Source organism: Panthera leo, chromosome B3, assembly GCF_018350215.1.
Source record: "Panthera leo isolate Ple1 chromosome B3, P.leo_Ple1_pat1.1, whole genome shotgun sequence".
Classification (NCBI taxonomy): domain Eukaryota; kingdom Metazoa; phylum Chordata; class Mammalia; order Carnivora; family Felidae; genus Panthera; species Panthera leo.
In genome coordinates this window covers 100,135,091-100,162,759 of record NC_056684.1, presented here as the reverse complement: position 1 = coordinate 100,162,759, position 27,669 = coordinate 100,135,091, and the positions used below count along the sequence as shown (strand labels likewise).

Sequence of the window (27,669 nt, the reverse complement as noted above, 5' to 3'; positions counted from 1 at the left end):
GCAGAAGGTTGGGCTGGAGATAAAAAATTAGAAATGTTAAGTGTATAGATGCCATTTAATGCCATGGGAATGGATGAGATACCTTAGGGGGCCAGTATAAGAAGTGTGGTTCCTAGAAGGTGGGAAGAGCAGCAGAGCATAGTTAATAGGATGGGTTTGAGATAAATAGACATTTAGACACTTCTTTTATCATAACACAAAGGCAGAAGATCTGTACGGATTCAAATGCAAGAGGGTTTTAGATTTGGTTGGCATGTAAGTGAAATAGTTCCAGTCTGATAGTTTCTGTATTTTCTGAAGTAGAATCCATGATTATCTACCTAGAAGGAGGGAGGATAGTCATGAATTTGAGGAAGGTTGTGAAGGTTGAAATATAGCAGTGGATGAAAGAAACCTAGGATTGCCCAGTGGTGTCTTAGACCCTGATGATAATAAAATTTATAATAGAGGCATACTTTGGAGATACTTTGGATTCGGTTCTCAACCACCACAATAAAATGAATATCCCAATAATATAGTCTAATGAAATTTTTGGTTTCCCAGTGCATATAAAGTTATGTTTACACTATAGTCTGTTAAGTGTGCAGTAGCATTATGTCTAAAAAACAGTATACATACCTTAATTTAAAAATAGTTTACTACTAAAAAATGCTATCATCTGAGCCTTCAGCAAGTCATAATCACTGATCACAGATCACTATAACAAAAATTAAAAGTTTGAAATATTGCAAGAATTACCAAACTGTAACAGAAGCACAGAGTGAGCAAATGCTTTTGGAAAAATGGTGCCAGTAGATTCGCTCAAAGCTGGGTTGCCGCAAAGCAAGTACAATAAAACAAGTTGTGCCTGTAATTGTTTCAGTCAGTCTGGTTGTGAAGTAAAGGAGGGAAGATCCTCTAAGTTTGGTAGAGGAGTGATTAGGCACTATAAGTAAATGGTGCAATGGAAGGGTTTGAAAGTCTTATTTTGGAGGTCAAGAGGACCCTGGCCTGTGATGTGGACTGGCCTGGTCGGTTTGCATGGCTTGCTTGCAGTGGTGTCAGAACCAGTTGTTTATTAGTAGCTTTGTTAATAGCTTACTAGGATCGAAGAGTTTTTTGCCATCAGTAAAGACGGTAAATTCTTGACATGCAGTAGTTATTACCACCTAATTGGGGGTTTTAAGAGGATCCCAAAACAAAAGGTAACAGCAGAAAGTGTATATAATATTTGCGCAGTAGAAAAATATCTGTTTACAAAAAATAAGGCATGTGCCCAGCAAGTGTCTGTGTACTTATAATTTAAAATAAAATGTTGACTTAGCAAAGATAATCTAATGTAAACTTTGTTTCTGGTTTATGGAAGTTATGAGAATGCTAAACAAATTTTGTATTTCCTTCCTGAATGAATATTATTTCTTAAATATGCAACTAGAAATCTAAGCTACTTAAAAGTAACATCTTGTTTCCTGTTTATTTCAAACTGTTATTAATTAGTTACTTATTTTTAAAATGTGAGTTTTAAAATGTGAGTACTTGAATAAGTTAATTCAGTTAACTTTCTATTTGGCTTTTTTTACTTTGAAACAATTAAAATTTTTAATTTTTTATTTCATTTATTATTTTTTTATACATAGTTTATTTTGAGAGAGAGAGAGAGAGAGAGTGCACGAGAGCAGGAGAGGCAGGAGAGGCGCAGGGAGTGAAAGAAAATCCCAAGGAGGCTCCCTGCTGTCAGCGTGGAACCTGATGCAGGGCTCAAACCCACGAACCATGAGAGCATGACCTGAGCCAAAATCAAGAGTCAGACACTTAACTGACTGAGCCACCTAGGTGCCCCTAAAATTTTTTTAAAATGAAAGTAAATAGTTGCGTTTTAGAATTGCATATCAAAATGGTCAAGAAGGAATTGTGGCCTTATTAGGACAAGATTAAATAGTGTGTTAATAGTGTATCCCCTTTCTCTGTTCATATTTTCTAGAGTGTAAGATAGCTGTCATTGCATAAAGAGGGACATATTTTCTGTAGCAGAAAGCATTTGAAATATTTGCTTTTCTTTTGTGACTCATGGAGCTGGTGAATGCCTCAAAGCCATTTGGTGTAGAATAAGCAATATTTGTATACTTAGCACCCCAATAATGAAACCCTAAGCCTTCTGTTCCTTAGAATATACATGTGGTGTCTTTGTAGGATACTCAACTACATGAATTTGAGCATTCTGTTACGGTCAAGGAGGAAGATTTATATTGATTCAGTTAGTGTTTTAGCCATTTGCTATTTTAATGATATGAATTTGCATGCCTAGCAAATAGTGTTATTTTTATGTGGAACAGAGCACAACATGATTGGATCTTTTAAATAAGGAAGGAATAGGGGCGCCCGGGGGCTCAGTCGGTTGAGCGTCCGACTTCCACTCAGGTCATGATCTCACAGGTCATGAGTTTTAGCCCCTTATTGGGTTCTGTGCTGACAGCTCAGAGCCTGAAGCCTGCTTCAGATTCTGTGTCTCCCTCTCTCTCTCTGCCCCATCCCCACTCATGCTCTGTCTCTCTCTCTGTCTTAAAAATAAATAAAACATTTTAAAAAATTAAATAAGGAATACAGGAGTAATTCTTTCCAGAATCCTGGCAAAGTGTGGTTTTTTTAAATTAATTAATTAATTTAAATAAACTTATTTTTAAATTCCAGTATAATTAATGTGCACTGTTATATTAGTTTCAGGTGTACAACATAGTGATTCAACAATTCTATACATTATTCAGTGTTGGCAAAATATTTTGAAAAATCAGCACATACTAATAAAATTTATTATAGAAGACCTTTATTGGGTATACGAAATTAAAAATAGTTCTTGAATTCTAAAAAATTACTAAAAAGGCAAAATTGATGAATAATGTTTTGTCCCCTAAAAAAGGAAAACAAACAGTGACTTTATTGTATATTTTCCCTTAGGTTTTCTTTCTGAGAAGGTTTGTATTTGTGGTATGTTGCTTCTGACTATCTAGATAAAAAATTTTAAATCACAGTATACCATATGTGCTAACTAACTTGGATGTAAATTTAAAAATAAAATTTTAAAAATTAATTTAAAAAAAAAAGAATATGTTAAATAGGGGTGCCTGGCAGGTCAGTTTGAAGAGCATGTGACTCTTGACCTTGGGATCATGAGTTTGAGCCCCTGTACATCTATACATTGAGTGTAGACATTAAATAAATAAACTTTTCTAAAAGGGTAAAATGAATGAATGAATGAATGAATGAATGAATGAATGGTTCGGGGGGGGGAAGGTCTTTGTACCATATTTGTAACTGATATGAAAGTTTGAATTATGTAAAAATTTTATGAGTTGTAAAAAGTTTTCTTATAATTTTTCTCAATTTAAAAAATATTTAATTTTTTAAGTCATACAAAAATAAATAAAATCACAATATACCAAATAAAAGGAGGTGGTTACACTATACCTAGAATATAACTGAAAATTGTAACATTGGAAAAATTGACCATTAGAACGTGGTTGAGCGTGATCTACCCCTTGAATGGTTTTATAATGCTGATAAAACAAGTCCCTTTATGGTGATGCTTGCTAACTCCTCCCATGTGTGGCAAGTACTAGGCCGATTATTCCTGTGTGTGTGTGTGTGTGTGTGTGTGTGTGTGTGTTACATTCAGTTGTCTGATGCTGTGTTTGAAACACCAAGGCTGCCATTCTGAAGAATCAGAAATGTTTGTTTTGAACTTGGTGCAGGGCCTAGATTTTGATGTAGAAGGGAGTTACATACATGGAAAGTTGTTCTAAAGTTTTAGATTATGCAAACGTTTCTTTATAAATCTAATACCACACAAAACAATAAACCATTATTTTACTAATCAATAGCATTTTCATTTGCTTTTCATTATTTATTCAGAATTATTTATAGATGTCCATTTTACTTTTACATCAGCATGGGAGCACCTGGGTGGCTCAGTCAGTTTAAGTGTCTGACTCTTAATTTCAGCTCATGTCATGATCTCACAGTCTTGGGATTAACCCCCGAGTCAGTCCATGCTGGGCATAGAGTCTGCTTAAGATTTTCTCTGTCTCCCTCTACCCCTCCCCTGAGTTTTCGTTCATTCTCTCTCTCTCTCTCTCTCTCTCTCTCTCTCTCTCTCAAATAAATAAATAGATAAATAAATAAATAAATAAATAAATAAAATCAACATAAAGTTTTTATGCTTCTACTCAGTCTTTAATTGGAGGAATATATAAACATATGTGTTGTGTGAAATCTACCCTTGCGCACATAGTGTTTATGGCAGTTACAGTTGCATATGTTATGGTTTAACTTGTCACTGTAGAGACAAGCTGTACTGTAATGTACTAGATAACTTAAGTACTTTCAAGAGCTGTTGCACCAAGATACACTGCTTTACACACAAACACACGAAATTTGTTCAGTTTTACAGTTGGCTCTTATGCTTGCCTTGGTGAATGTTTCTCAATTGGTATAATATCATTTTTCTCAGGATTCTGATCAGTGTATAAAATTTGTCTTTGCTGCTTCTGAATAGAATAGCTATATTCTTGTGATATCCTAGGGGATATCACAAGCCAGTTGTGGGACTTGACGTGTAGATCTTAGTTTCAAAGTAGGATACATAGTATAATACGAAGCCAACACCAAAGGAAGATTTTCTAGAAGGTGAGAAAACATTGTTTTGCGTATTTAAGAGAGCTCAGTCAAGTCTCTAAAAAGTTTTGAAGTCAAACTGTGACACAGTGACTGTTGAAGAACAAATTAAGGAATGATGGTCATTATTAATGTATTTTGAGCTTCACAGGATTATTCCAGTCTCTGTTTAAATGATATGTAACAGCTTTCCCTTCTTAAAAACAAAACTAAAAATACTCCTTGGACTTGCCATCCCTTTCTGTCCATCTGCCATCCATTATTGTGCTCCTTACTGTAACAAAATACTCAGGAAAAGCTCTCTGTATTCCTTAATACTGTTTCCTCACTGCCCAGCCATTGCACTCAGACTTTCATCATTTCCACTCCCACATTAATTTCTTACCCAGTCTCTCAGTGTCACTCTCAATTTGCACACCTGTACCTCTGCATTTCTTCAAAATTATTAGTAAAGATTTTGAAACTTAACACTCCCCTGCTTAAAACCAGTTTCTAGACACACACCAAGAATGCTTTGGGCTGGGTCCAGGCATTAGTATATTTGAATAGTTGCTCAGATAATTCTAATATCAGGCTGAAAGCCCCTGCCCTAGTGGCTTCTCTCATCCTCATAATAAAAGTTACACCACTTTATAACCTACAAGGCTCCTGACTAGTTCTCTGATGTCATCTCCTACCTATTTTCTTCACTGCCTCCCTCTACTATATTGGCCTTCTTCAAAGATGCCAGGACTTTGTTCTTAGCATCACTGTGTCTGTAGTACTAGAAAGTACCTCTGGCACACTGTATTTGTTTAGTGGATATTTGTTCAAGTAATATTTTATGGATGCTGTTTGTTCTTATTCTGTAGTAGCAATTACCCTATAATTAAAGCCAATTAGGTTCCTGGTGTTTAAGAATGCTACCAAAAATCCTGTTTGAACATTATGTCACAGTCTCCCAGGGTCCAGCCATCCCATCTTCCAACATGTCTACTATTTTTGCTGTCAGAATGCCTGCTTTTCTCGGTTTTTGTCTCTTGGCATGTGCACTGTTGACACTTCTGATCTTTTTTGGTGTCCTGTTTCTGCTTTTATTTTGTGTAATTTTTCTTTATTGTTAATCACATTTTCTGTGGATAAAAAAAAGAGTGCTCTTACCAGTCAATAAGATTTTCTTCTATAGGTGAACAGTCTACTCATAGGATGTCTAGTACATAATCTTTGGATCTTATCTACGTTTATTCTTGATGGATGCAGGTGGGCTGCTCCTTTGTTGTGAGAAAGGGAGGTGGAATAGATGGGGAGGGTCAGATTCTTAAAAGAGGAAGATCAGGGGATGTACCTGTTTCTGGGGTTAGAGTTTGAAGACTACTTAATGCAAAGTTGAGATTATCATCTCATCAGGGGCCTACAAAGTTTTTCTGTAGAAGTCCTGATGCAAATATTTGGGGCTTTGTGAGTTTGCTCTGCCTGAGTGAATGGTGGCCAGCATGACAGCCGGAAAGTACTAGGAATTTAATGGCTCTGGGAGTAGTCTTTAACCAAGAAAGTGGTTAGATACCCCAGCTTCTCTTTTCTTAGTGGGGACAATTCTTAGGCATGTTCTACATAATTCCTCGGAGGGTCTCTAGCACGACTGAACTCCAGTTATCCACAGCAGTCAATGAACCCTTAATAGACTTTTCTCCATCCGTCTACTGTTCTTAATCCCCTCAAGTGTGCTTCCTCCCAAAGTACTCATCTCAGGTTTGCCTTTTGGGGGAACCCAAATGATAGAAGTCTGTGTTTGCAGACTATTGCTGTAATTAGTAGGGTACGGCTTTTTCTTCCCTTCTCTCCCCAGTGGGAGATAAGGCTTCCTTAATGGTTGACATTGGCACCAGAGTACAATATAGCGAATGGACTGAGATATGGGGAAGAAAGTATTGTATGCCTACCTATCATTAGTTCAGTTCAGTTCAGCCTTACTCAACTCGGTTCATTCTTTGCAGGTTATCTTTTTCTGCCTTAGGTTCTCTATTCAGGAAGAGAAAAGTAAACTGTCTATAACGTGTGACAATTTATCTCACAGTAAATGAAAAGGTCCCAACCTTGGTGATTTTCTGTGAGCTGGATCAGATTTGCGGTTTCTGAAAGTTAATCGACAAATCCTGTGCTGGAAAATAATTTAAGATACAAGTGAGTGCTTATAAGACAGGAGTTACATATATTTCCACAGCCAAACTTCAAATAACATGATTGGGTTTTCCCAAATTTCCCAAAATTTCAAAATGGCAATATAATCTTGCAAATAACTATAGTTCTCCCATTAAAGTACTTACTAATGGATTTTTTTTTAACACCTAGAGAATTGAAAGTCTTTTTCCACTTGTGACGTGTTTTCTTTCACAATGAGTAGTTCAATCATGTAATGTAAGTTTTACCATTAGAGAAGGTGTTTCTAGGCACATATTCAATGTGGAAATTTTATTTTTTACTACATGAGGCTTTCAGGTATACAAGTTGTGTTTTTAAAAAGTTCCATATTTGGGGTGCCTGGGTGGCCCAGTTAAGTGTCTGACCCTTGATTTTGACTCAGGTCATGATCTCACTGTTTGTGCATTCGTTCGTGGGTTTGAGCCCCGTGTCTGTGCTGTCAGCACAGAGCCTGCTTGGGATTCTCTGTCTCACTTTCTCTCTCTGCCCCTTTCCCGCTTGTGCTCTCTCTCTCTTTAAAAATAAATAAATAAGCCTTTTTTAAAAAAGTTTCATACTAGTATATGCTTTTAAGCTCATGTTTTTAAAGTTGACCAATGCTTTTTAAAATCTGTATTAAAATGAGCTTTTTATAATAATAGCTTTTGTTTTTACTTGCAAGAAGGTTATTTTCTAGGTTTTTTTCTTCCCCTGGAAGGCTTTGTTTGGCTGCTCTTTTTTTGAAATATCCTGTCCCCATTTTTAGTTCCTACTTCAATGCATAAGTGATCTAAAAAGTCTCTACTTTCATTGCTATTTAAAAACTAGCTGAAGGGGTGCCTGGGTGGCTCAGTTGGTTAAGCGTCCGACTTCAGCTCAGGTCATGATCTCACGGTCCGTGAGTTCGAGCCCCGCGTCGGGCTCTGTGCTGACAGCTCAGAGCCTGGAGCCTGCTTCATATTCTGTGTCTCCCTCTCTCTCTGCCCCTCCCCTGTTCATGCTCTGTCTCTCTCTGTCTCAAAAATAAATAAACGTTAAAAAAAAGTATAAAATAAAATAAAAACTAGCTGAGGTTGGATTTTATTTTGCAGGTTTTTTGTTATGATCTGCTTTATTGAGGGAAGCCAGATCTTGTGTTTATTCCTTAATTTGATTTCATCTACTATAATTGCAGAAGGCTGTAAAATAGTTCAATAGGTATTAATGTTTTCTGTTATGCTTGTATCAAAATATGGTGCAGGGAGTTGGGTCAGTGTAACTTGTACGTTACTTGGAATGTATTTGGGACAGCCTTTATGGTTGGGATATAGTTTCTTGGGTTTTATTGTTGTTTTCTCTTACTCATGGGTTTTGTTTCGCATGCTCTTCTTCACCTAGGATATTCGTTTTTGTTCACTTTGATTCCGCATCTTACTCTTCAGTACTCCTTACGCACCTCAGCACACATCTGCAGCCTCATAAACAAACCTCAGCCTTCTCACCTGCCCTATCAGAATAGTGTCCATTCCTCAAAGCTGGGCTCAGAACCTACCAACTCAACCTCATTAATTTTTCCGAGTCTAGTCCCCAGGGTTCTCCTTGTTCTCTGAGTGACTCTAGTGTCACTCTTCATGCTGTGTGTCCCATATTGCACCTGATGTAAGCATTATTAGTTATCCTGTATATGGCCTCAGCTACCTTGTTTATGGCCTTTCACAGGCAGAGGGTGTTTTCTCAGCTATTTAGTATTTCTTTTGTACCTATCACATAAAGACACTTAGTATTTAATTAGTTGCTTGTATTAAACACCCAATTTAGTTTTCCTCTTGTAATTTCTCTTAAGGTAATCTTAGTGATTTTTTTTAAGTGTTTTATTTATTGCTTGTTTTTTTTATAGACGTAAAAAAAGATTGGTCTGACCATGCTCTCTGGTGGGAAAAGAAGAAAACTTGGCTTCTTAAAACACATTGGACCTTGGATAAGTACGGCATTCAGGCAGATGCCAAGCTTCAGTTCACCCCCCAGCACAAACTTCTCCGCCTACAACTTCCCAACATGAAGTATGTGAAGGTGAAAGTGAATTTCTCTGATAGAGTCTTCAAAGCTGTTTCTGACATCTGTAAGACTTTTAGTAAGTATTAAATTCTTCTTGAAATTATGAGTTGTGTGACATATATATGACTGATATTGACCCTTAGCTTATTTCATGGAATAGGGATTGGGGTGAGCTATCTATGTTTGTATATGTGTGTTCATTTTTCACTTCATTCTTTAAAGTTTTGTATTCCTTTAAGATAAATTGTTGAGGTAAGATGGATCAGGAGGAGTCTAACATAGGCTCTTGACTTACTAGAAGTGTATCAGGTATGTATTATTATGTAATACTTCATTCTGATGACTTAATTTATTTCTTGGGAAGGAGAAGAAAAAAGGCATTATTTTCAGAGTGTAGCTTTTGCATTGTTTTCTTTCATGTAAGTCTCCCTTTGATTTTAGTGATTCAGGCAGATTGTGTCACTTCTTTCACTGAAGGTCCTGACACAGCTCTTAAGGAAATGACTATGAGTATTGTCTTCCTTAAGCAGTCTACAACTTGAACTGTCTTATAGTAATTCTCTTTATGCCTTCTGAAATGAAATGTGGATTATTTTTGGCTGACCCAGTTATGTCATGACAGAAGGTATTCAACGATCAGAGAAAATGTGAACTATTGTCATTATCACTGGTACATAATTCTGATGTAGCATAGATTTAGGGGAGCTTTAGGACATTACTATTTTGATCTAATGACTGAAATTACAGTGTTTTTTTTATGTTTAATGGAATTTTTTGGAAAAAATAAAATACAGAAAAGTATAAGGAATTATATAAAAATTGCCTAATTCCTGTTATCTTAGAATTAATACCTGAAATTTTTGCCATTTGGCAAAACTTTCTTTTAAAAAGTGATAATAATATAGGTAAACTTCTTGAGTCACATTCTCATAATTTCCCTTCACAAAGCTCAGTATCATAAGTTACTGTGTATTCCTCTAGTACTTTTAAAAAAACATTAACACACACATGCACATGAATTTATCCATATTTGTGTGTGTACATATATCCATAAACAAGACGTTACTGCCATTGCTCTGTGGGTGTTTTTGTTTTGTTTTGTTTTTTTGCAGTTTTGTATTTGTATGCACGAGTTTCTCAAGTGGTTGGTTATACAGTAGTCCCCCAATTTTGTGCCCCGGTAGAAGAATGAAACCACAGATAGTAGTACCTCTATATATACTGTGCTTTTTCCTGTACATACATACCTTTGATAAAGTTTAATTTATAAATCAGGCACAATAAGAGATTAATAATAGATAGGAAGGTAGAACAGTTATAAAGATATACTGCAATAAATGTCCTATGAATTGGTTTCTCTCTCAAGATATCTTATTGTCCTGTATTTTCACTTCTTGTGATGAGAAAATGCCTACATGATGAGATGAAGTGTGGCAAATGATGTAGGCATTGTGACATAGAGTTAGGCTACTACTGACCTTCTGATGATACGTCAGAAGGATCATCTGCTTCAGACCACAGTTAACTGAAACCATGGAAAATAAAATGAATAAGGGGCAGACTGCTGTACCAGTTTACATTCCAACCATCAACATATGAAAATCCATTGTCCCAAAATGTCACTAACACTTGAATATTGTTGGGTTTTAGTGTTTGGTTCTTTGAGTGAAAAAATAACAGTATTTCATTTTAATTTATAAAGCTAAGTATGTTTTCGTATCTGTATTAGCCATCTAAAGTTCTTGTGTTTTAAAAAACTAGAGGAGGGGAACCTGGGTGGCTCAGTCAGTTGAGTGTCCGACTCTTGACATGCTTAGGTCATGATCCTGGGGTTGTGGGATCAAGCCCCATGTAGGGGGCTCTGTGTTGAGTGTGGAGCCTGCTTAGTATTCTTTCTCTCCTCCTCTGCCCCTCGCTCGCGTGCTCTCTCTCTGAAATAAAAATTTTAAAAAAAGGGAAAAACCTTTATTTTTTAGAGAAGTTTTTAGAGCAGTTTTAGGTTCATAGCAAAATTGAACAGAAAGTACAGAGGGTTCCCATTTACCCTGTGTCCCCACACATGTACAACCTCCCGCTGTCAACATCCCACACCAGAGTGGCACGGTTGATAAGCCTACACTGCACACATCATTATCATCTAGAGTTCAGGGCTTACACTAGGATTCACTCTTGGTATTATACAGTCTGTGGGTTTGGACAAATGCATAATGCCATTTGTCTATCATAGTATCATGCAGAGCAGTTTCACTGCCCTAAAAATCCTCTGTGCTCTGTCTATTCATCCTTCCCTCTCTCCCAACCCCTAGCAGCCACTAATCTCTTTACAGTTATTCCATAGTTTTGCCTTTTCTAGAATATCCTACAATTGGAGTCATTCACTATGTAGTCTCTTCAGATTGCTTCCTTTGTATAGTAATATGCATTTAAGTTTCCTCCGTATCTTTTCATGGCTTGATAGCTTATTTCTCTTTAGCAGTGAGTAATATCCCATTATCTGGATGTACCACACTTTATTTCTCCACTTATCTACTGAAGAGTATCTTAGATATTTTCCAAGTTTTGTAGTTAGTAAGTAAAGCTGCTATAAACATTCGTGTGGAGGCTTTTGTATGGACCTATGTTTTCAACTCCTTTGGGTAAATCCTAAGGAGTGTGATTGTTGGATCACATGGTAAAAATAGGTTTAGTTGTTTAAGAAGCCACCAAACTGTCTTCCAGAGTAGCTGTACCATTTTGCATTCGTGCCAGCAATGAGTAAGAGTTCTTATTGTTCTGAATCCTTACCAGCATTTGGTGGTATCAGTGTTCTGGATTGTGGCCATTTTGATAAATGTGCAGTGACATTTTATTGTTTTAATTTTTATTTCCCTGATGACATAAGATGTGGAGCATCTTTTCATATGCTCATTTGCCATATGTACATCCTCTTTGGTGACGTGTCTGTTAAGGTCTTTGGCCTTTTTTTTTTTTTTTTTTTTTTTTTTTGAGGGAGAGACAGAGCATGAGCAGGGGAGGGACAGAGAGAGAGAGAAGGAGACACAGAATCCGAAGCAGGCTACAGGCTCTGAGCTGTCAGCACAGAGCCCAACAACATGGGGCTCAAACTCATGAACTGAGAGATCATGACCTGAGCCAAAGCCGGACACTCAACCAACTGAGCCACCCAGGCGCCCCCTTTGGCCTATTTTTTAATCAGGTTGTTTTCTTATTGTTGAATTTTAAGAGTTGGCGTATTTTGGATAACAGTACTTTATTAGATATTCCACTGTCTGGTTTGTCTTTCTATTCTCTGACGGTTTCTTTCAGAGAACAGAAAATTTTAATTTTAATGAAGTCTAGCTTATCAGTTATTTCTTTCATGGATCATGCCTTTGTCATCATATCTAAAAAGTCATCAGTAAACCAAAGGTCATCTAGATTTTTTTCTATGTTACTTAGGGGTTTTACAGTTTTTCATTGTACACTTAGGACTGTGATCCATTTTGAGTTAATTTTTGTGAAGGGTGTAAGGTCTGGTTCTAAATTATTTTTTACTCGTGGATGTCCAATTGTTCTAGCATCATATATTGAAAAATTATCTTTCCTCCATTGTATTGCCTTTGCTCTTTTGTCAAAGAACAGTTGATTGTATTTATATAGGTCTATTTCTGGGCACTATATTTCTGTTCCACTGATCTATTTGCTTTTTTTTTTTCCCCAGTAGCACCCTATCTTGATTATGTTACTTTTATAGCATGTCTCGAGGTCATGTAGCATCAGTCTTCCAACTTTGTTCTTCTCTCTTGATATGGTGTTGACTATTCTGGGTCTTTCGCCTTTCCACATAAACCTTAGAATTAGTTTGTTGGTATTCATAAAATAACTTCCTGGGATTTTGATTGCATTGAATCTGTAGATCAAGTTGAGAAGAGCTGACATCTTAACAATATTGTGTGTTCATATCCATGAAAATGGAACATCTCTCCATTTATTTATTTCTTGATTTCTTTCATCACAGTTTTGTAGTTTTCCTCATTTAGATCTTATACATATTTTGTTTGATTTATACACAAGTACTTCTTTTTGTGTATGTTAATGTAAATAGTATCATGTTTTAGGGGCACCTGGGTGGCTCAGTTGCTTGAGCATCCGACTTTGGCTCAGGTCATGATCTCACGGTTCATGAGTTTAAGGCCTCACATTGGGTTCTGTGCTGACAGCTCAGAGCCTGGAGCCTGCTTTGGTTTCTGTGTCTCCCTCTCTCTCTCTGCCCCTCTGCTGCATGCTCTCTGTCTCTCTGTCTCTGTCTCAACAATGAGTAAATATTTAAAAAATTTTTAAAAATACTTAAGAAAATAGTATCATGTTTTATATTTCAAATTCCACTTGTTCATTGCTGGTATATAGGAAGGCAATTTACTTTTGTACCTTTACTATGTGTCCTGCAACCTTGCTATAATTATTTGAGGAGTTTTTGTTGATGCATTCAGATTTTCTATAGGGATGATGATCATACCTGTGAATAAAGACAGTCTTCTCCGTCCCAGTCTGTATACCTTTTATTCGCTGTTCTTACTGCATTAGCTAGTACTTCAAGTAAGATATTGAAAGGCGGTGGTAAGAGAGGATATCATTGCCTTGCTCTTGATCTTAGTGGGAAAACCTCCAACTTTATCACCATTAAGTGTGTCCTTAGCTAAAAGGTTTTTGTAGGTATTCTTTATCAGGTTGAGAAATGTGCCTCTATGCTCATTTACTGAGATTTTAATCATGAATGGGTATTAGACCTTGTCTTTTTTTTTTTTTTTTTTTTTTTTTACATCTTTTGGTATAATCATGTGATTTTTTTTTAAATTTAGTCTTTTGATGAGATGAATTATGTTGATTTTTGGATGTTGAACCACCCTTGTATGGTTGGCATAAATCCCACTGGGTCACAATGTATAATTCTTTTTATGCATTGTTGGAATCTACTTGCTAATATTTTGTTGAAGATTTTTGCATAGATATTAGCCTATTATAGTTTACTTATAATGCCTTTGGTTTTTGGTATTAGAGTAATGCTGGCCTCATAGAATGATTAATCCGTCTGCATACATGAAACTAGAGTCCCACAAAGAATGGGAGTTGGGGAAAGGGACACAAATTATTTGAAGAACTGATGGTTTAAACCATAACCCACCATAAATCCACAGATCTAAGAAATGCAATGATCCTAGAACAGAATAAACCTAAAGAAAACTATGCCAGGATACATCAGAATTAAATTGCCGAAAACCAGAATAAGGATAAATTCCTCAAAGGCTAACAGAGAAAACATACAGAAGAACAAATAAAAGAATAGTGACGGACTTCTCTGAAATTACATGAACCAGAAGACAATAGGAAGACATCTGAAAATTATTGCAGGAAAAAACCTAGGATTCTTTACCCAACTGCAAAATCTTTTTAAAATGAAGACAAAAATTGAGACTTCTGTAGACAAAAGGTGAAAGACATCACCAGCAGACCTGAACCGTGAAAAGGTTATAGGAAGTTTTTCAGATAGAAGAAAAAGGATACCAAATGAAAAGTATTTTTATAAATTAGACTGTTCCTGCTTCTGTTAGTTTCTTTTTTCCCCTTTAATAGCTAGTAAGGGGTTGTATTTTCCTGCTTCTTTTATATTGAGTTAAAGTCAAAAAGGACTTACAGGGTTGGGGGGGTGGGGAATGGGTTAAATAGGTGATGGATATTAAGGAGGGCACTTGTGATGAGTACCAGGTATATATGTAACTGATGAATCACTAAATTCTGTTCCTGAAACTAATACTACACTTTATGTTAAACACTAATTTTAAAACGTGAAAAAGAAAAAATGGCTTATAAAATCACTTTTCTGCCCTCTTTCTCCCCAGCTCCTATTCACATTAGTGCCACTTTCTACTCGTTGTTTCTGACTTTTGGTTCCATAATTCTTTTTTTAATTTTTTAATTTTTTTAATGTTTATTTATTTTTGAGAGACAGACAGAATGTGAGTGGAGGAAGGGCAGAGAGAGAGGGAGACACAGAATCTGAATCCAGCTGCAGGCTCTGAGCTGTCAGCACATAGCCAGCCCAGCGTGGGACTCGATCTCACAGACCACAAGAGCATGATCTGAGCTGAAGTTGGATGCTTAACCTACTTAGCCACCCAGGTGCCCCTGATTCCATAATTCTAAATAATATACCATTATTTCTTGATTTTATCAGCTTTAGATATCTGTTCACTTCTTTTTGCTGAAATGTTTCTTTTCCCCCTTATCATAACTATTATAATTTTTGACTAAATAATTACTACTTACATTATTTCAACAAGGTGTATATTTTTACTTGGTGAACCAAAGTGTGTACTTTATCCTCTCATATGCCTTCTTGTTTATCATTTGCTTAGTTTTCAACCTGTATCAGTTGCTGATTCTTCTGTATTCTACATTCTCTATGATATCATCTACTCCTTCCTTCCTCCCCCCCCCCCCCTTTTTTTTCCCTAGACAAACTCTGAAGCCGCTCAGTACTCCTGCTCCAATCTGAAGTGGATGTTTTCTAGTCTCAAGTATGTAGTCATGGCTCCAGGACTTCCCTTTACCATCGTCCAGGCACAATGTCTTCTCCTCTCTCATATTTAATCCTTGCATTTTCCCCAGTATTGATTTGTTCACTTATTTTGGTGGACTGTATCATCTGCACAGTAAGAAAAAAGTGAATGGGATGTAAATTTTTGAGATGTTAACATTATTTTGTCCTTTGATAGAATTGTTGGTTTGAAAATTATTTTTCCTCAGAATTGGGAAGTGTTATTAAGTTGTGTGTTGGCTTTCAGTGTTGGTAGTAATAGTCCTGATGGTGTTCTTAATTTTTATTTTCATCCTTTTGTAAACTGTTTTTCCCCTTCTGGAAACTAATTTCAGGATCTGTTCTTTTCTCTGCCATGTTGAAATTTCATGGTAATATGCCCTAATTCTTCTTTTTTATTTTCTCTGTTCTCTCTGTTACTAGTAATTGATTAGGCATTGTTGTTGGATTGATTCTTTTACCTGACTTAACATGTCTTCTATTGGATTTTTTATTGTGACTATCAAATTAAAATTTCCAATGTTTTCTATTTTATCTGGATGTTTGTTACTCAGGTATTCATGAATACACTTAAGATTTGTGGATTTTATGTAAGTTAAACCTCAAAAAGAAAAAAAGAATTAAAACAAAAAGGACTCCTTCTCCCACTGTTAATACCCAAGATCTTTCTTTTCTTTTTTTTTTTTTTTTAAAGTTTTTGAGTATAGTTGACACAGTGTTAACTTCAGGTGTACAACATAGTGATTCATCACGTTTATACATGATGCTATTGTATCCCCCGCTGCTGTTCACATATTTTACCCATCCCTCCCAACCCCTTGCCCTCTGGCGACCATCAGTTTGTTCTCTGTATTTATTAGGTCTGATTCTGATTTTTGTTTGTTTATTGATTTGGTTTTTTTAGATTCCACATATGTGTGAAATCGTATGGTATTTGTACTTTCTCAGACCTATTTCACTTAGCATAATGTTGTTGCAAATGGATGATCTCATCCTTTTTATGGCTGCATAATATTCTGTTTGTGTGTGTGTACATAGATATATAATGTGGAATATATATGCATACACCACATCTTCCTTATCTGTTCATCTATCAGTGGATGTAGGTTGCTTCCATATCTTGGCTATTGTAGGTAATGCTGCAGATAAACATAGGGGTGTATATATCTTCTAAAGTTAGTGTTTTCATTTTTCTTGGGTAAATACCCTGTAGTGGAATTATTGGATCATATGGTAGTTCTATTTTTTATTTTTTGAGGAAACTCCATACTGATTTCCACAGTGAGTATACTAATTTACATTCCCACCAACAGTGCATGAGGGTTCCTTGTTCTCCATATCCTTGCTAACACTTGTTGTTTGTCTTTTTTATTTTAGCCATTCTGACCAGGTGTTCTGTGATATCTCATTCTGGTTTTGATTTGTGTTTCCCTGGAGATTAGTGACATTGAGCATCTTTCCATGCATCTGTAGGCCATTTGTATGTCTTTGGAAAAGGTCTATTCAAATGGTTTTCTGCCCATTTTTTAATTGGATTGTTTTTTGGTGTTGAGTTATATGAGTTCTTTATATATTTTGGATGTTAACTCCTCATTGGATAAATCATTTGCAAATATCTTCTCCCTTTCGGTAGGTTGCCTTCTTGTTTTGTTGATGGTTTCTTTTGCTGTGGAAAGCTTTTTATTTTGGTGTAGTCTCATTTTTGCTTTTGTTTCTCTTGCTTCACGTTGCTGTGGTAATTGTCAGAGAATGCCTGCATTGTCTTCTAGGATTTTTATGGTTTCAGATCTCACGTTTAGGTCTTTAATTCATTTTGAGTTTATTTTTGTGTTAGAAAGTAGTCAGTTTTATTATTTTTACATGTAGCTATCCAGTTTTCCCAGCACCATTTATTGAAGAGGCTGCCCCCCCCCCCCCTTTGGCTTCCTTTTTCACAGATTAATTGACCATATGAGCATGGGTTTATTTCTGGGTTCTCTATTCCATTGATCAGTGCGTCTGTTTTTATGCCAGTACCATAGTGTGTTGATTACTACAGCTTTGTAGTGTATCTTGAAATCTGGAATTGTGATACCTTCAGCTTTGTTTTTCTTTCTCAAGATTGTTTTGGCCATTTAGGGTCTTCTGTGGTTACATACAAATTTTAGTACTATTTGTTCTATTTTTGTGAAAATGATGTTGGCATTTTGATAGAGGTTACATTGACTCTTTAGATTGTTTTGGGTAGTATGGACATTTTAGCAATATTAATTCTTCCAGTCTGTGAGCATGGAGTATCTTCCCATTTGTTTGTGTCATCTTCAGTTTCTTTCATCAGTACTGTATAGTTTTCAGAGTATAGGTCTTTCACCTCTTTGGTTAAGTTTATTCCTAGGTATTTTATTTTTTGTGGTGCAGTTATTAGGTAGAGTTGTTTTCTTAATTTCTCTTTCTGTTATTTCATTATTGAGATATATATAGAAACACTACTGATTTCTGGGTATTAATTTTGTATCCTACAGTTTTACTGATTACCTCTAGTAGTTATGTGTCAAAGTCATTATGATTTTCTGTGTATAGTATCATGCCATCTGCAAATAGTGACAGTTTAACCTCTTCTGTACCCAGTATGGATGCCTCTTATTTTTGATTGCTGTTTCTAGAACTTCTAGTACTCTGTTGAATAAAAGTAGTGAGAGTAGACATCCTTGTCTTGTTCCCGATCTTAGAGGAAAAGCTGTCAGTTTTTGCCACTGAGTATAATATTAGTTATAGGTTTTTCATAGATGGCCTTTATTATGTTGAGGTATGTTCTCTCTACACTCACTTTGTTGAGAGTTGTATCATGAATGGATGTTGAATTTTGTCAAATGCTTTTTCCACATCAGTTGAGATGATTATATGATTTTTATCCTTTGCTTTGTTGATGTGGTGTATCATGTTGATTGATTTGTGAATATTGAACCATCCTTGCATCCCCATAATAAATCCCACTTGATCATGGGGAATGATCCTTTTAATGTATTGTTGAAAGTAGTTTTTGTTGAGGAGTTTTGCATCTGTTCATCAGTGATAGTGGTCTGTAGTTTTCTTTTTTTTGTGGTGTCTTTGTTTTTGGTATCTGTGTAATGTGGCTTCATAGAACATATTTGGAACCTTTCTCTCTTTCTATTTTTGGAATACTCTGAGTAGAATAGGTATTAACTCTTTTTTAAATATTTCATAGAATTCATTCACAAATCCATCTGGTCCTGACTTTTATTTTTTGGTAGGTTTTTGGTAGGTTTTATTTTTTGTTACTGGTAGTCTGTTCAGATTTTCTGTTTCTTCCTGATTCAGTTTTAGAAGATAGTATTTTCCTGGGAATTATCTATTTCTTCTAGGTTGTTTGTTGGCCTATAATTTTAGTATTCTCTCATAATTCTTTGCATTTCTACTGTATTGGTTGTTACCTCTCCTCTTTTATTTCTGCTTTTATTTGGGTCCTTTCTCTTTCTTGATGAGTCTAAGGGTTTATCAATTTTGTTTATCTTTTCAGAGAACCACCTCTTTGTTTCATTGATTTTTGTTTTGTTTTCTTTTGTTTTAGGCTCTATGTCATTTATATCTGCTCTCATTTTTATTTCCTTCCTTCTACTCACCTTGTGCTTTGTTCTTCTTTTTCTAGTTCCTTTATCTGTAAGATTAGATTGTTTGACTTTTTTTATTTCTTGAGGTATATATTAGTATATATTTCCCTCTTTGAACTGCTTTCACTGCATCTCCTAAGATCTTTCTTAATCTTTAGCTGTTCTTTATAACATCCTATTCATCTGTCATAGATGTCACTGTCTTACTAAGAACTGTAGTTAAGAAGGTTTTGTTTTGTTTTTCTATTTTCTGCATTATCTCTGGTTTCACAAGTTGTTTTTCTTTTCATTAGGTCTTTTTCATGTTAGAAGCTCTGTGAGTTCATTCCATTGCTGCCATAACAAATTTTACCATAACCTTAGCAGCTTAAAACAACACAAATTTATTAGCTCATGGTTCCCATAGGTTAAGAGTCTGGGCACAGTGTGGCTCAGCTGGCTCTTCTAGTTAGTCTTATAAAGCTGAAAGTAAGGTGTTAGCAGGGCTGTGTTCCTTCCTGAAGTCTCTGAGAAAGAATTCTTCATGGTGGAATTTGGTTCCATGTGACTGTAGAGACCAGGGTTTCCCCTAGTTGTCTGTGAGAGGTCATTCTCAGCTTCTAGAGTCCTCCCAAATTCCTTAACAACAGGTGGCTTCCTTCCTCCATTTTCAGAGCCAGCAATAGCAAGTCTAGTCCTTACTCTTCACATCTGTCTGGCCCTCCCTTCTGTCTCCTCTTTCCTGTGCTTCACTCTACTGCCTTCCTCTTCTGTTTGGCTGGCCTCGTATGATTACATTGGACTCACAGAAAGAATCAAGATAATCTCCCTTAAATCAGATGATTAGTAGTCTTAATTCCTTTTGCAGTCTCTTCTCAGTAGTCTCTAGATTAGTGTATGATTGTGTATAAGCAGGGACAGAAATTTTAAGGAGTTATCTCTAGAATTGTAACCCTCCACAGACTCCTTTATCAAATGTCTATCAATCATTGATTGTCCATTCATATACTTAATAATGGGGCACTACAAATACCAATAGGTTTAGCTTGTCACCCCTCTGTAGGATATTTAGCTACCGAGTAAGCTTTATCAAATGTCACTATCTAGAAGATTTTTCCCTAGGGCTGTTTAGATTCTCTTCTAAGAAATCCTAAAGGGCATGTATCTAGGAGGTAAGTTTAATCCATTATGGGACCGGATTCATTTTTCATGTCTGTTTTCAGTGCTTGATATTTGGTACTGTGAGTCAGCGTATTTCCCATTGGTATCTCCTTTTGCAAACCCCTTAATTTTATTTTTCTTCACTTTGTTACATCATTGACTACTCTCCCAATCTGGCTTATGTCTCCCCAAGTTTTTCTGACTTTTTTATGTGCTGTTTTCTCCCATTCTTTTGTCCTTATAAGTACATATTTTATGTGTGTGTGTGTGTGTGTGTGTGTGTGTATATATATATATATTTTTTTTTTTTTTTTTTTTTTTTGGTATGATTTTGGAGAGGAGTGAGAATTAATGCACCAGCTCAATACAGATGTGTAACAAGAAAGTCTCAAGACAAAATATCTCCTAGTCCTCCAGGTATATTTTAGTTAAGTATAAACTTTAATTAGTTATGCTCTTCACCTGGCCCACTTTTACATGTGATTCAGATTTCAAAATTCACCAGTTTAGTCTTTCTTGATACAAGACACAGTAAGTAAATCAGTCCTAAATTCCTGTATAAATGAAATCATTAGTATCTTATGTGGAGGGTGTAGGTTTACTTTGCTTTTTCATTATAACGAAATGAAAAAACCACCTTCACGTATAGCCAGTGGCTACCCTGTTTTAATGTTTTTTGAGATATAATTGACATATAACATTAGTTTCAGATATATAAAATAATGATATTTGAATACATTGTAAAATGATCACCTCAGTAAGTCTAGTTAACATCCATCACTAGAGTTTTTATAAAACAAGCTGCTGGAAGCCCTGAGTCACTGAGAGTGTATGGGGTATGACCAAAGCATGTATTATGAGTATTATTTTTAACTTCACAAGCAATTGTCCTGGACACATATGGTTATGATTTTCTTATATGCTTATGACCTTTTTATATGCTTATGACTGAGCAGAAAGCTAGTTACACTTAACAGGATTCATTCTTCTAATAACATTAATAGCTGGTTTGTGAACTGGACAGGAAATGACCTAGGAACAAAAATCTCAAAGGATGACTCATGTAGTATAGTGATTCTCAAGCAGAAGGGACATGCCAGAAACATTTGGGATGCCTTTTCAAATTAAACATGCTTGCCTTCCCCTCTTCCACTAAACCTGACTATGGTGAATTTTGACAGCGGCATGTCCTATCTCTCAGGAGTGACTCATTGTATGTTCTTCTAGACTTTTCTAGATTTTTCACCCTGTACCAGCACATGATTTACTTTGAGGGAACCAATGGGTGGAGAGATAGATTACCATCACCACCCTGTCCCCACTTGATACTGAAGTAGTGTAGTCAACTGATTATTTAGAAGCTTGGGATTGTCTAATGTCTTTGTTTTCTCCCACCATGTCAGTGACGGCATTTAGAGCTGAGGGTATACTGAGAACTGAAAATGCAACTCATAAGTGATTTGGTCCCTTAGCATGTTAAATCTTGTTTCTTTTAAAAGTACTCTAGAAAATGGTGATTCAGTTCTGTTAGTAAGATAACTATGGCTCAAAAGATACACTTGAAATATCTTAAGAATTTCTGAATCTACATAATCATAGCAATTAGTGCTAATCCATTAAACTTCAAAAACAGCATTGGAAGATAAGTTGATAAACTTTATACTTTGAATATACAAGAATGAAGAGAATCTGATTTTTAACTGGGTAACTTTAGCTAAACAATATGCTGCAATATTTCTAACTTTAAAAAGAAATCAGCTATGCCTGGAAGCTTCTAAGAAAGTGGCAAGAGTTTGGGGCACCTAGGTGGTTCAGTTAGTTAAGCATCCGACTCTTAGATTTTGGCTCAAGTCATGTTCTCACGGCTCCTGAGTTTGAGCCCCACCCATGGCCCCAGTTGACAACATGGAGCCTGCCTGGGATTTTCTCCCTCTCTCTGTTTCTCCCCTGCTTGTACTCACTCTCTCCCTCTCTAGATAAAGAGAGAACTTAAGGAACAAGCATTTATTTTTAACATGGTTTCTGCTGCTTAGTACTTAAAATGTACTTCCCCCAAATTTAGTAATAATTAAAGAACAGTTGTGTTCACCTATTCTCTGGTAACATGTCTGTTCAGGACAGTTTTTCTGGTAATTCTGTTTTTGTATTTCAGAAAAACATTCCCCAGAAAATAGCCTGTTAATACAGAATAAAACAAAAACATGACTTGGACCAGAGTGTTCCTAAGAGTAAAATTCAAATAACCAACAGAGTAACCAAAAAACCATATAGTTACTAAAAGATTTTTTTGGACTTATTTTTTAAACATAGGATACGGTATATATAAAATACATCTTTCAAAAAAAAAGAAAGTCCAGTGTGGTTTGCAGTGATTGTTACCATGCAGTTTACATACAGATTCACTTTGATTTGAAGACTCCTAATAGAAACGTGAGCAAAGGAAATATAAATGGCTAAAAACTCTTGATGTTCAACATGACTAGTAAATAAATAAATGTCAATTAAAACAAGGAAATACACTGTTTTTCCAGTTTGCATATAAACTGGAATGCCCAGTTTATTTATTTATTTATTTATTTATTTATTTTTAATTTTTTTTTTTTAACATTTATTTATTTTTGAGACAGAGAGAGACAGAGCATGAACAGGGGAGGGGCAGAGAGAGAGGGAGACACAAAATCTGAAACAGGCTCCAGGCTCTGAGCGGTCAGCACAGAGCCCGACGCGGGGCTAGAACTCACAAACCGCGAGATCATGACCTGAGCCGAAGTCGGACGCTTAACCGACCGAGCCACCCAGGCGCCCCTGGAATGCCCAGTTTAAAATAACTCATATGCCCATCTTGTTCCACTTTTGTCTTAAAATTATTATAACCTTTGATCTGGTAATTCCACTCTAGTGAATTCTTGAAGTAATAAAATGTGGAAAAATATGTACACAGATATTTGTAAAGTCATTATTTATCATGGGTTCAGTATTAGAAGAATCATTAAATTATACTGCATTTACACAGTGGAATTTTATACATCTATTAAAATAATCACTTATATACATAGTCATACTCCATTTTTCAAGAATAGGTTTTAAGTGACTCAACCACTTTTATAATTTTCAAATTTCTACCATAATTGTATATTTTTTAATAGAGAAAATTAGAGAAAAACATTAATACCTAATAGGAAGTACTTGTTATGTGCCAGGCCCCGTATCAATCATTTAATTTTCACAATCACCTCCTGAGGTACTGTTATTTCACAGGTGAGAAAACTCAGATGGTGGCAGGCTGAGTAGCTTGTCCACAGTCACAGTTAGTAAGTAGTAGAACTGAGATCAGGATTCGGTTAGCTGGGCTGTGCGCTTGTGCCTCAGATTGTGTCTCACCAGCTCTACACCCGTCTGCCCCGTTCCTAGTTTCGGGTCCCCTACAAACAAAAAGCTTCCTGACTTTGTAATACTGGATTGAATCTAATGGATATTGTGAGCTCCTGAAGTTACAAACTGCCACGTATAAAACTCTGGTCCAGTAACTTAGCAGTCTGTAACATCACAGGTTATGCGGTCCTTTTGTATTTTGTCGTCTGTTCTACTCAGACCCTGACATACAGTGAGCATAGTGCTGCCAGATACATAGACTGGTCCTCCTCCTTTCTGCTCCATTTTTCATTTTCGTTTGTTCTTGGCTCTCCTCTTTACACTCTTTATTTTTTAATTAATCTAATTTTGGTATAATTGGTGTACAATAAACTGTACCCGCTTAAAGTATACAATTTGAGGACACCATAGTCAGGATAGAGAATATTTGCATTAGCTCTCAAACTTTAGTCAAACAACCATTTATTTGCTCCGTCACTAGAGATTTGTTGTCATTTTTTGCAATTTTATGTATGGAATTATGTAGGATATATGCTTTTCTAGTTGGCTTCTTCCACTTAGTGTAATGATTTTGAGATACATTCATGTTATTGTAGGTATCAGTTTTCCCTTTTTACTCACGAGTTGTGCTCCAAAGTGTGAGTAGTATTCCACTGATCTGAAAATACCACATTTTGTTTATCAATTTGGGTTATTTCCAGTTTTGGCTTTTATGAGTAAAGCTGTTACATATGTGCTTTTAATTTCTTCAGTTAGTAACTCGAAGTGGAATGGTTGAGTTGTGTGTTTAACTTTATAAGAAACTGCCAAACAGTTTTCAGAAATGTTTCCCATTCCCTCCATCTGAGTATGAGAGTTTCAGTTCCTTCCCCACATCTTCACCAACACTGAGTATTATCAATCTTATTAATGTTGGCTACTCTGTGGGTACATAATGTCTCACAGTTTTGACTTGCATTTCACTGACCGATAATGTTGAGTATTTCTGTGCTTCTTGACCATTATATATTCTTTGGTGAAGTGCTCATCCGAATCTTTGGCCCATTAGTCTGCTTATTATTGAGCTGTATAAATTTTAAATACAACTCCTTTGTCAAATATATGTAATATGTTTTGTGAATATTTTCTCTCAATATACAGCTTGCCTTTTTTTAACAGTATTCTTCAAAGAGCAGATTTTTTAATGTTTTTATTTTATTTTTGAGAGAGAGACAGAGTGTGATCAGGGGAGGAACAGAGAGAGAGGGAGACAGAATCTGAAGCAGGCCCCAGGCTCTGAGCTGTCAGCGCAGAGCCTGAGGCGCGAATTCACAGACTACAAGATCATGACCTGAGCCGAAGTCGGACACTCAAACGACTGAGCCACCCAGGCACCCCTATTTGTTTTTTAATAAAGGACAATTTCTTGTGGAATGTGTGTGTTCTATGTAAGAAATCTTTGTCTACTTTTTTAAAGTTTATGATCCATTTAATGTATGAATCTCTCATTCAGCACTGTTTATTGAAAAAAGATTTTCCTTTCCTCTTGAATTGCCATGGCACCTTTGTCCAAGATAATTGACTACTTATATGTGGGTCTGCTTCTGGTTCCTCTTCATATATACATGTTATCATGTAGCTAATAATTGCACTGTCTTAACTGCAGTAGCTATATGATATTGGGTAGTGTAAGTTCTCCAACTTTAGTCTTTTAAAAATTGCTCGGACTATCCTAGGATTGTTTTCATATCCATACGAATTTTACAATCAACTTGTCATCTTGTATAAAAGATCAAGTTGGAATTTTGGCAAAGATTCCATTGAATCTTTAGCTCAATTTAGGTAAAACTGACTTCTTAACAATTCTTGCAACAATTTATGGACAGGGTATGTAACATAATATTCTATATCTATTTATATGGGCTGTTAATTCTTTTGTTACTGTCATTTAGCCATTTTTTTCTCTTACCAGATTCTTCACATGAAAATGAGTAAGATAAACACAGAAATTTATAGCCATTTGATACAAGGCAGAAAAGTTTGAATCGATTAAAACTTTCAGATTTGGTAATGATACGAAAGTACTTAAATTTACTTCATGTGTCATGTGTAACTTACAACATACAGAATGAATGATGGCTACCATGTAATAGAAAGGTTTTTTTTTTATTGAAGTATAGTTGACATAAAATATTGTATTTGTATCAAGTATGCAACATACTGAATCAACACATGTATACACTGCAAAATGATCACCACAGGGCACTTACTATCTGTCACCATACAAAATTAATATAATATTATGGACTATATTCCCCATGCTGCATATTATGTCCCCATGACTTACTTATTTTATAACTGGAAGTTTTTACTTCTTGATCCTCCTTCACCCATTGCACCCCCCTAACTCCCCTCTCTGCTGGCAAACACCAGTTTGTTTTCTGTATCACTGCATCTTGGTTTTGTTTTGTTTTGTTTTTTACATTCCACAGACAAGTAAAATTGTGGTATTTGTCTTTCTATGACTTAATTGCACTTAGCATAATATCCTCTAGGTCCATCCATGTTGTTGCAAATGGCAAGATTTCATTCTTTTTTTGTGGTTGAGTAATATTCCAGAGTGTGGGGTGTGTGTGTGTGTGTGTGTGTGTGTGTGTGTGTTTATACACACACCACATCTTCTTTATCCATTTATCTATCAGTGGACATTTAGCTTGCTTCCATATCTTGGCTATGGTAAATAATGCTGCAGTGAACAGCTACCTTTTTGAATTAGTGTTTTCGTTATCCTTGGATAGATACCCAGTAGTGGAACTGCCAGATCATGTCATAGTTCTAAGTTTTTAAGGGACCTCTGTACTGTTTTCCATAGTGGCTGCACCAGTTTGCATTCCTAAACAGTGCATAAGGTTTCCCTTTTCTCCCTATTCTCTCCAACACGTATTATTTCTTGTCTTTTTGATAATAACCATTCTGACAGGTGTAAGGTGATATCTCATTGTGGTTTAGAGTTGCATTTCCCTGATGATTAGTGGTGTTGAGCATCTTTTCATGTGCCTTTTGGCCATCTGTGTATCTTTGGGAAGCTGTCTGTTCAGATCCTCTAATTGGATTTTTTTTTGTTATTGAGTTGTATGAGTTATTTACTTATTTTGGATATTAACCCGTTATCGGACATATGATGTACAAATATCTTCTCCTATTCAGTAGTTGCCTTCTGGTTCTATTGGTTTCCTTTGCTGTGCAGAAGCTTTTTAGTTTGATGCAGTCTCATTTGTTTATTTGTCCTTCTGTTTTTCTTGCCTTTGGTGTCAGGTCCAAAAAAATATTTCTAAGACTGATGCCAAAGAGCTTATTACCATATATTTTCTTCTAGGAATTTTATGGTTTTAGTTCTTACATTCAAGTCTTCAAGCACTTTTAAGTTAATTTTCATATATGATCCAGTTTCATTCTTTTCAATATAGCTGACCAGTTTTCCCAGCATCATTTATTGAGGAGACTATTCTTTCCCATTGTATATTATTAGTTCCTTTGTCATAAATTAATTGACCATATATATATGTGTGTGTGTGTGTGTGTGTGCGTGCGTGTGTGTAGTTCTGGGCTCTTTATTTTGTTCCATTGATTTATATATCTGTTTTTGTGCTAACACTATACTGTTTTGATTACTACAGCTTTGTGGTACAGTTTTTGAGACCACATGTGCATGAGTCGGGGAGGGGCCGGGGAGAGAGAGAAAGAAAGAGGGAGGGAGGGAGGGAGAATCCCAAGCAGGCTCCATGCTCAGTGTGGAGCCCAGCGTCAAGCTCCCGTCTCACAACCATGAAGTCATGACCTGATCTGAAATCAAGCGTTGGATGCTTAACCAATTGAGCCATCCAGGTACTCCTGTAGTATAGTTTAAAATCGAGCAGCATGCACCTGCAGGTTTGTTTTTCTTTCTATCGATTGTTTTGGCTGTTCAAGGTCTTCTTTGGTTCCATACAGATTTTGGAATTATTTGTTCTAGTTCTGTGAAAAGTATCATTAGACTTTCTATAGGGATTGCATTAAACCTGCAGATTGCTTTGAGTAATATAGCCATTTTAATAATACCTATTCTTCCGATCCACAAACACAATATCTTTCCATTTGTTTGTGTCTTTATTTTTTTCA

General features: G+C 35.9%; 1 protein-coding gene and 1 long non-coding RNA gene across 3 annotated transcripts in view; one reads left to right on the top strand and one right to left on the bottom strand.

Annotated features, from left to right (window-relative positions):
- Positions 1-15,348, bottom strand: part of LOC122222716 — a 37,605-nt gene extending 22,257 nt beyond the window's left edge. Inside the window, exons 1-2 of the long non-coding RNA XR_006203816.1 lie at positions 15,142-15,348; positions 6,720-6,784 (exon numbers count right to left, since the gene is read on the bottom strand). This is a non-coding gene — a long non-coding RNA (uncharacterized LOC122222716). The remainder of the gene's footprint in view (positions 1-6,719; positions 6,785-15,141) is intronic.
- The window catches only part of FERMT2 (FERM domain containing kindlin 2), an 84,004-nt gene that overhangs the window by 24,682 nt on the left and 31,653 nt on the right, over positions 1-27,669 (top strand). For both annotated transcript variants that reach the window (XM_042943257.1, XM_042943258.1), the window contains exon 3: positions 8,681-8,914. In XM_042943257.1, the coding sequence (XP_042799191.1) occupies positions 8,681-8,914 (234 nt within the window). The remainder of the gene's footprint in view (positions 1-8,680; positions 8,915-27,669) is intronic.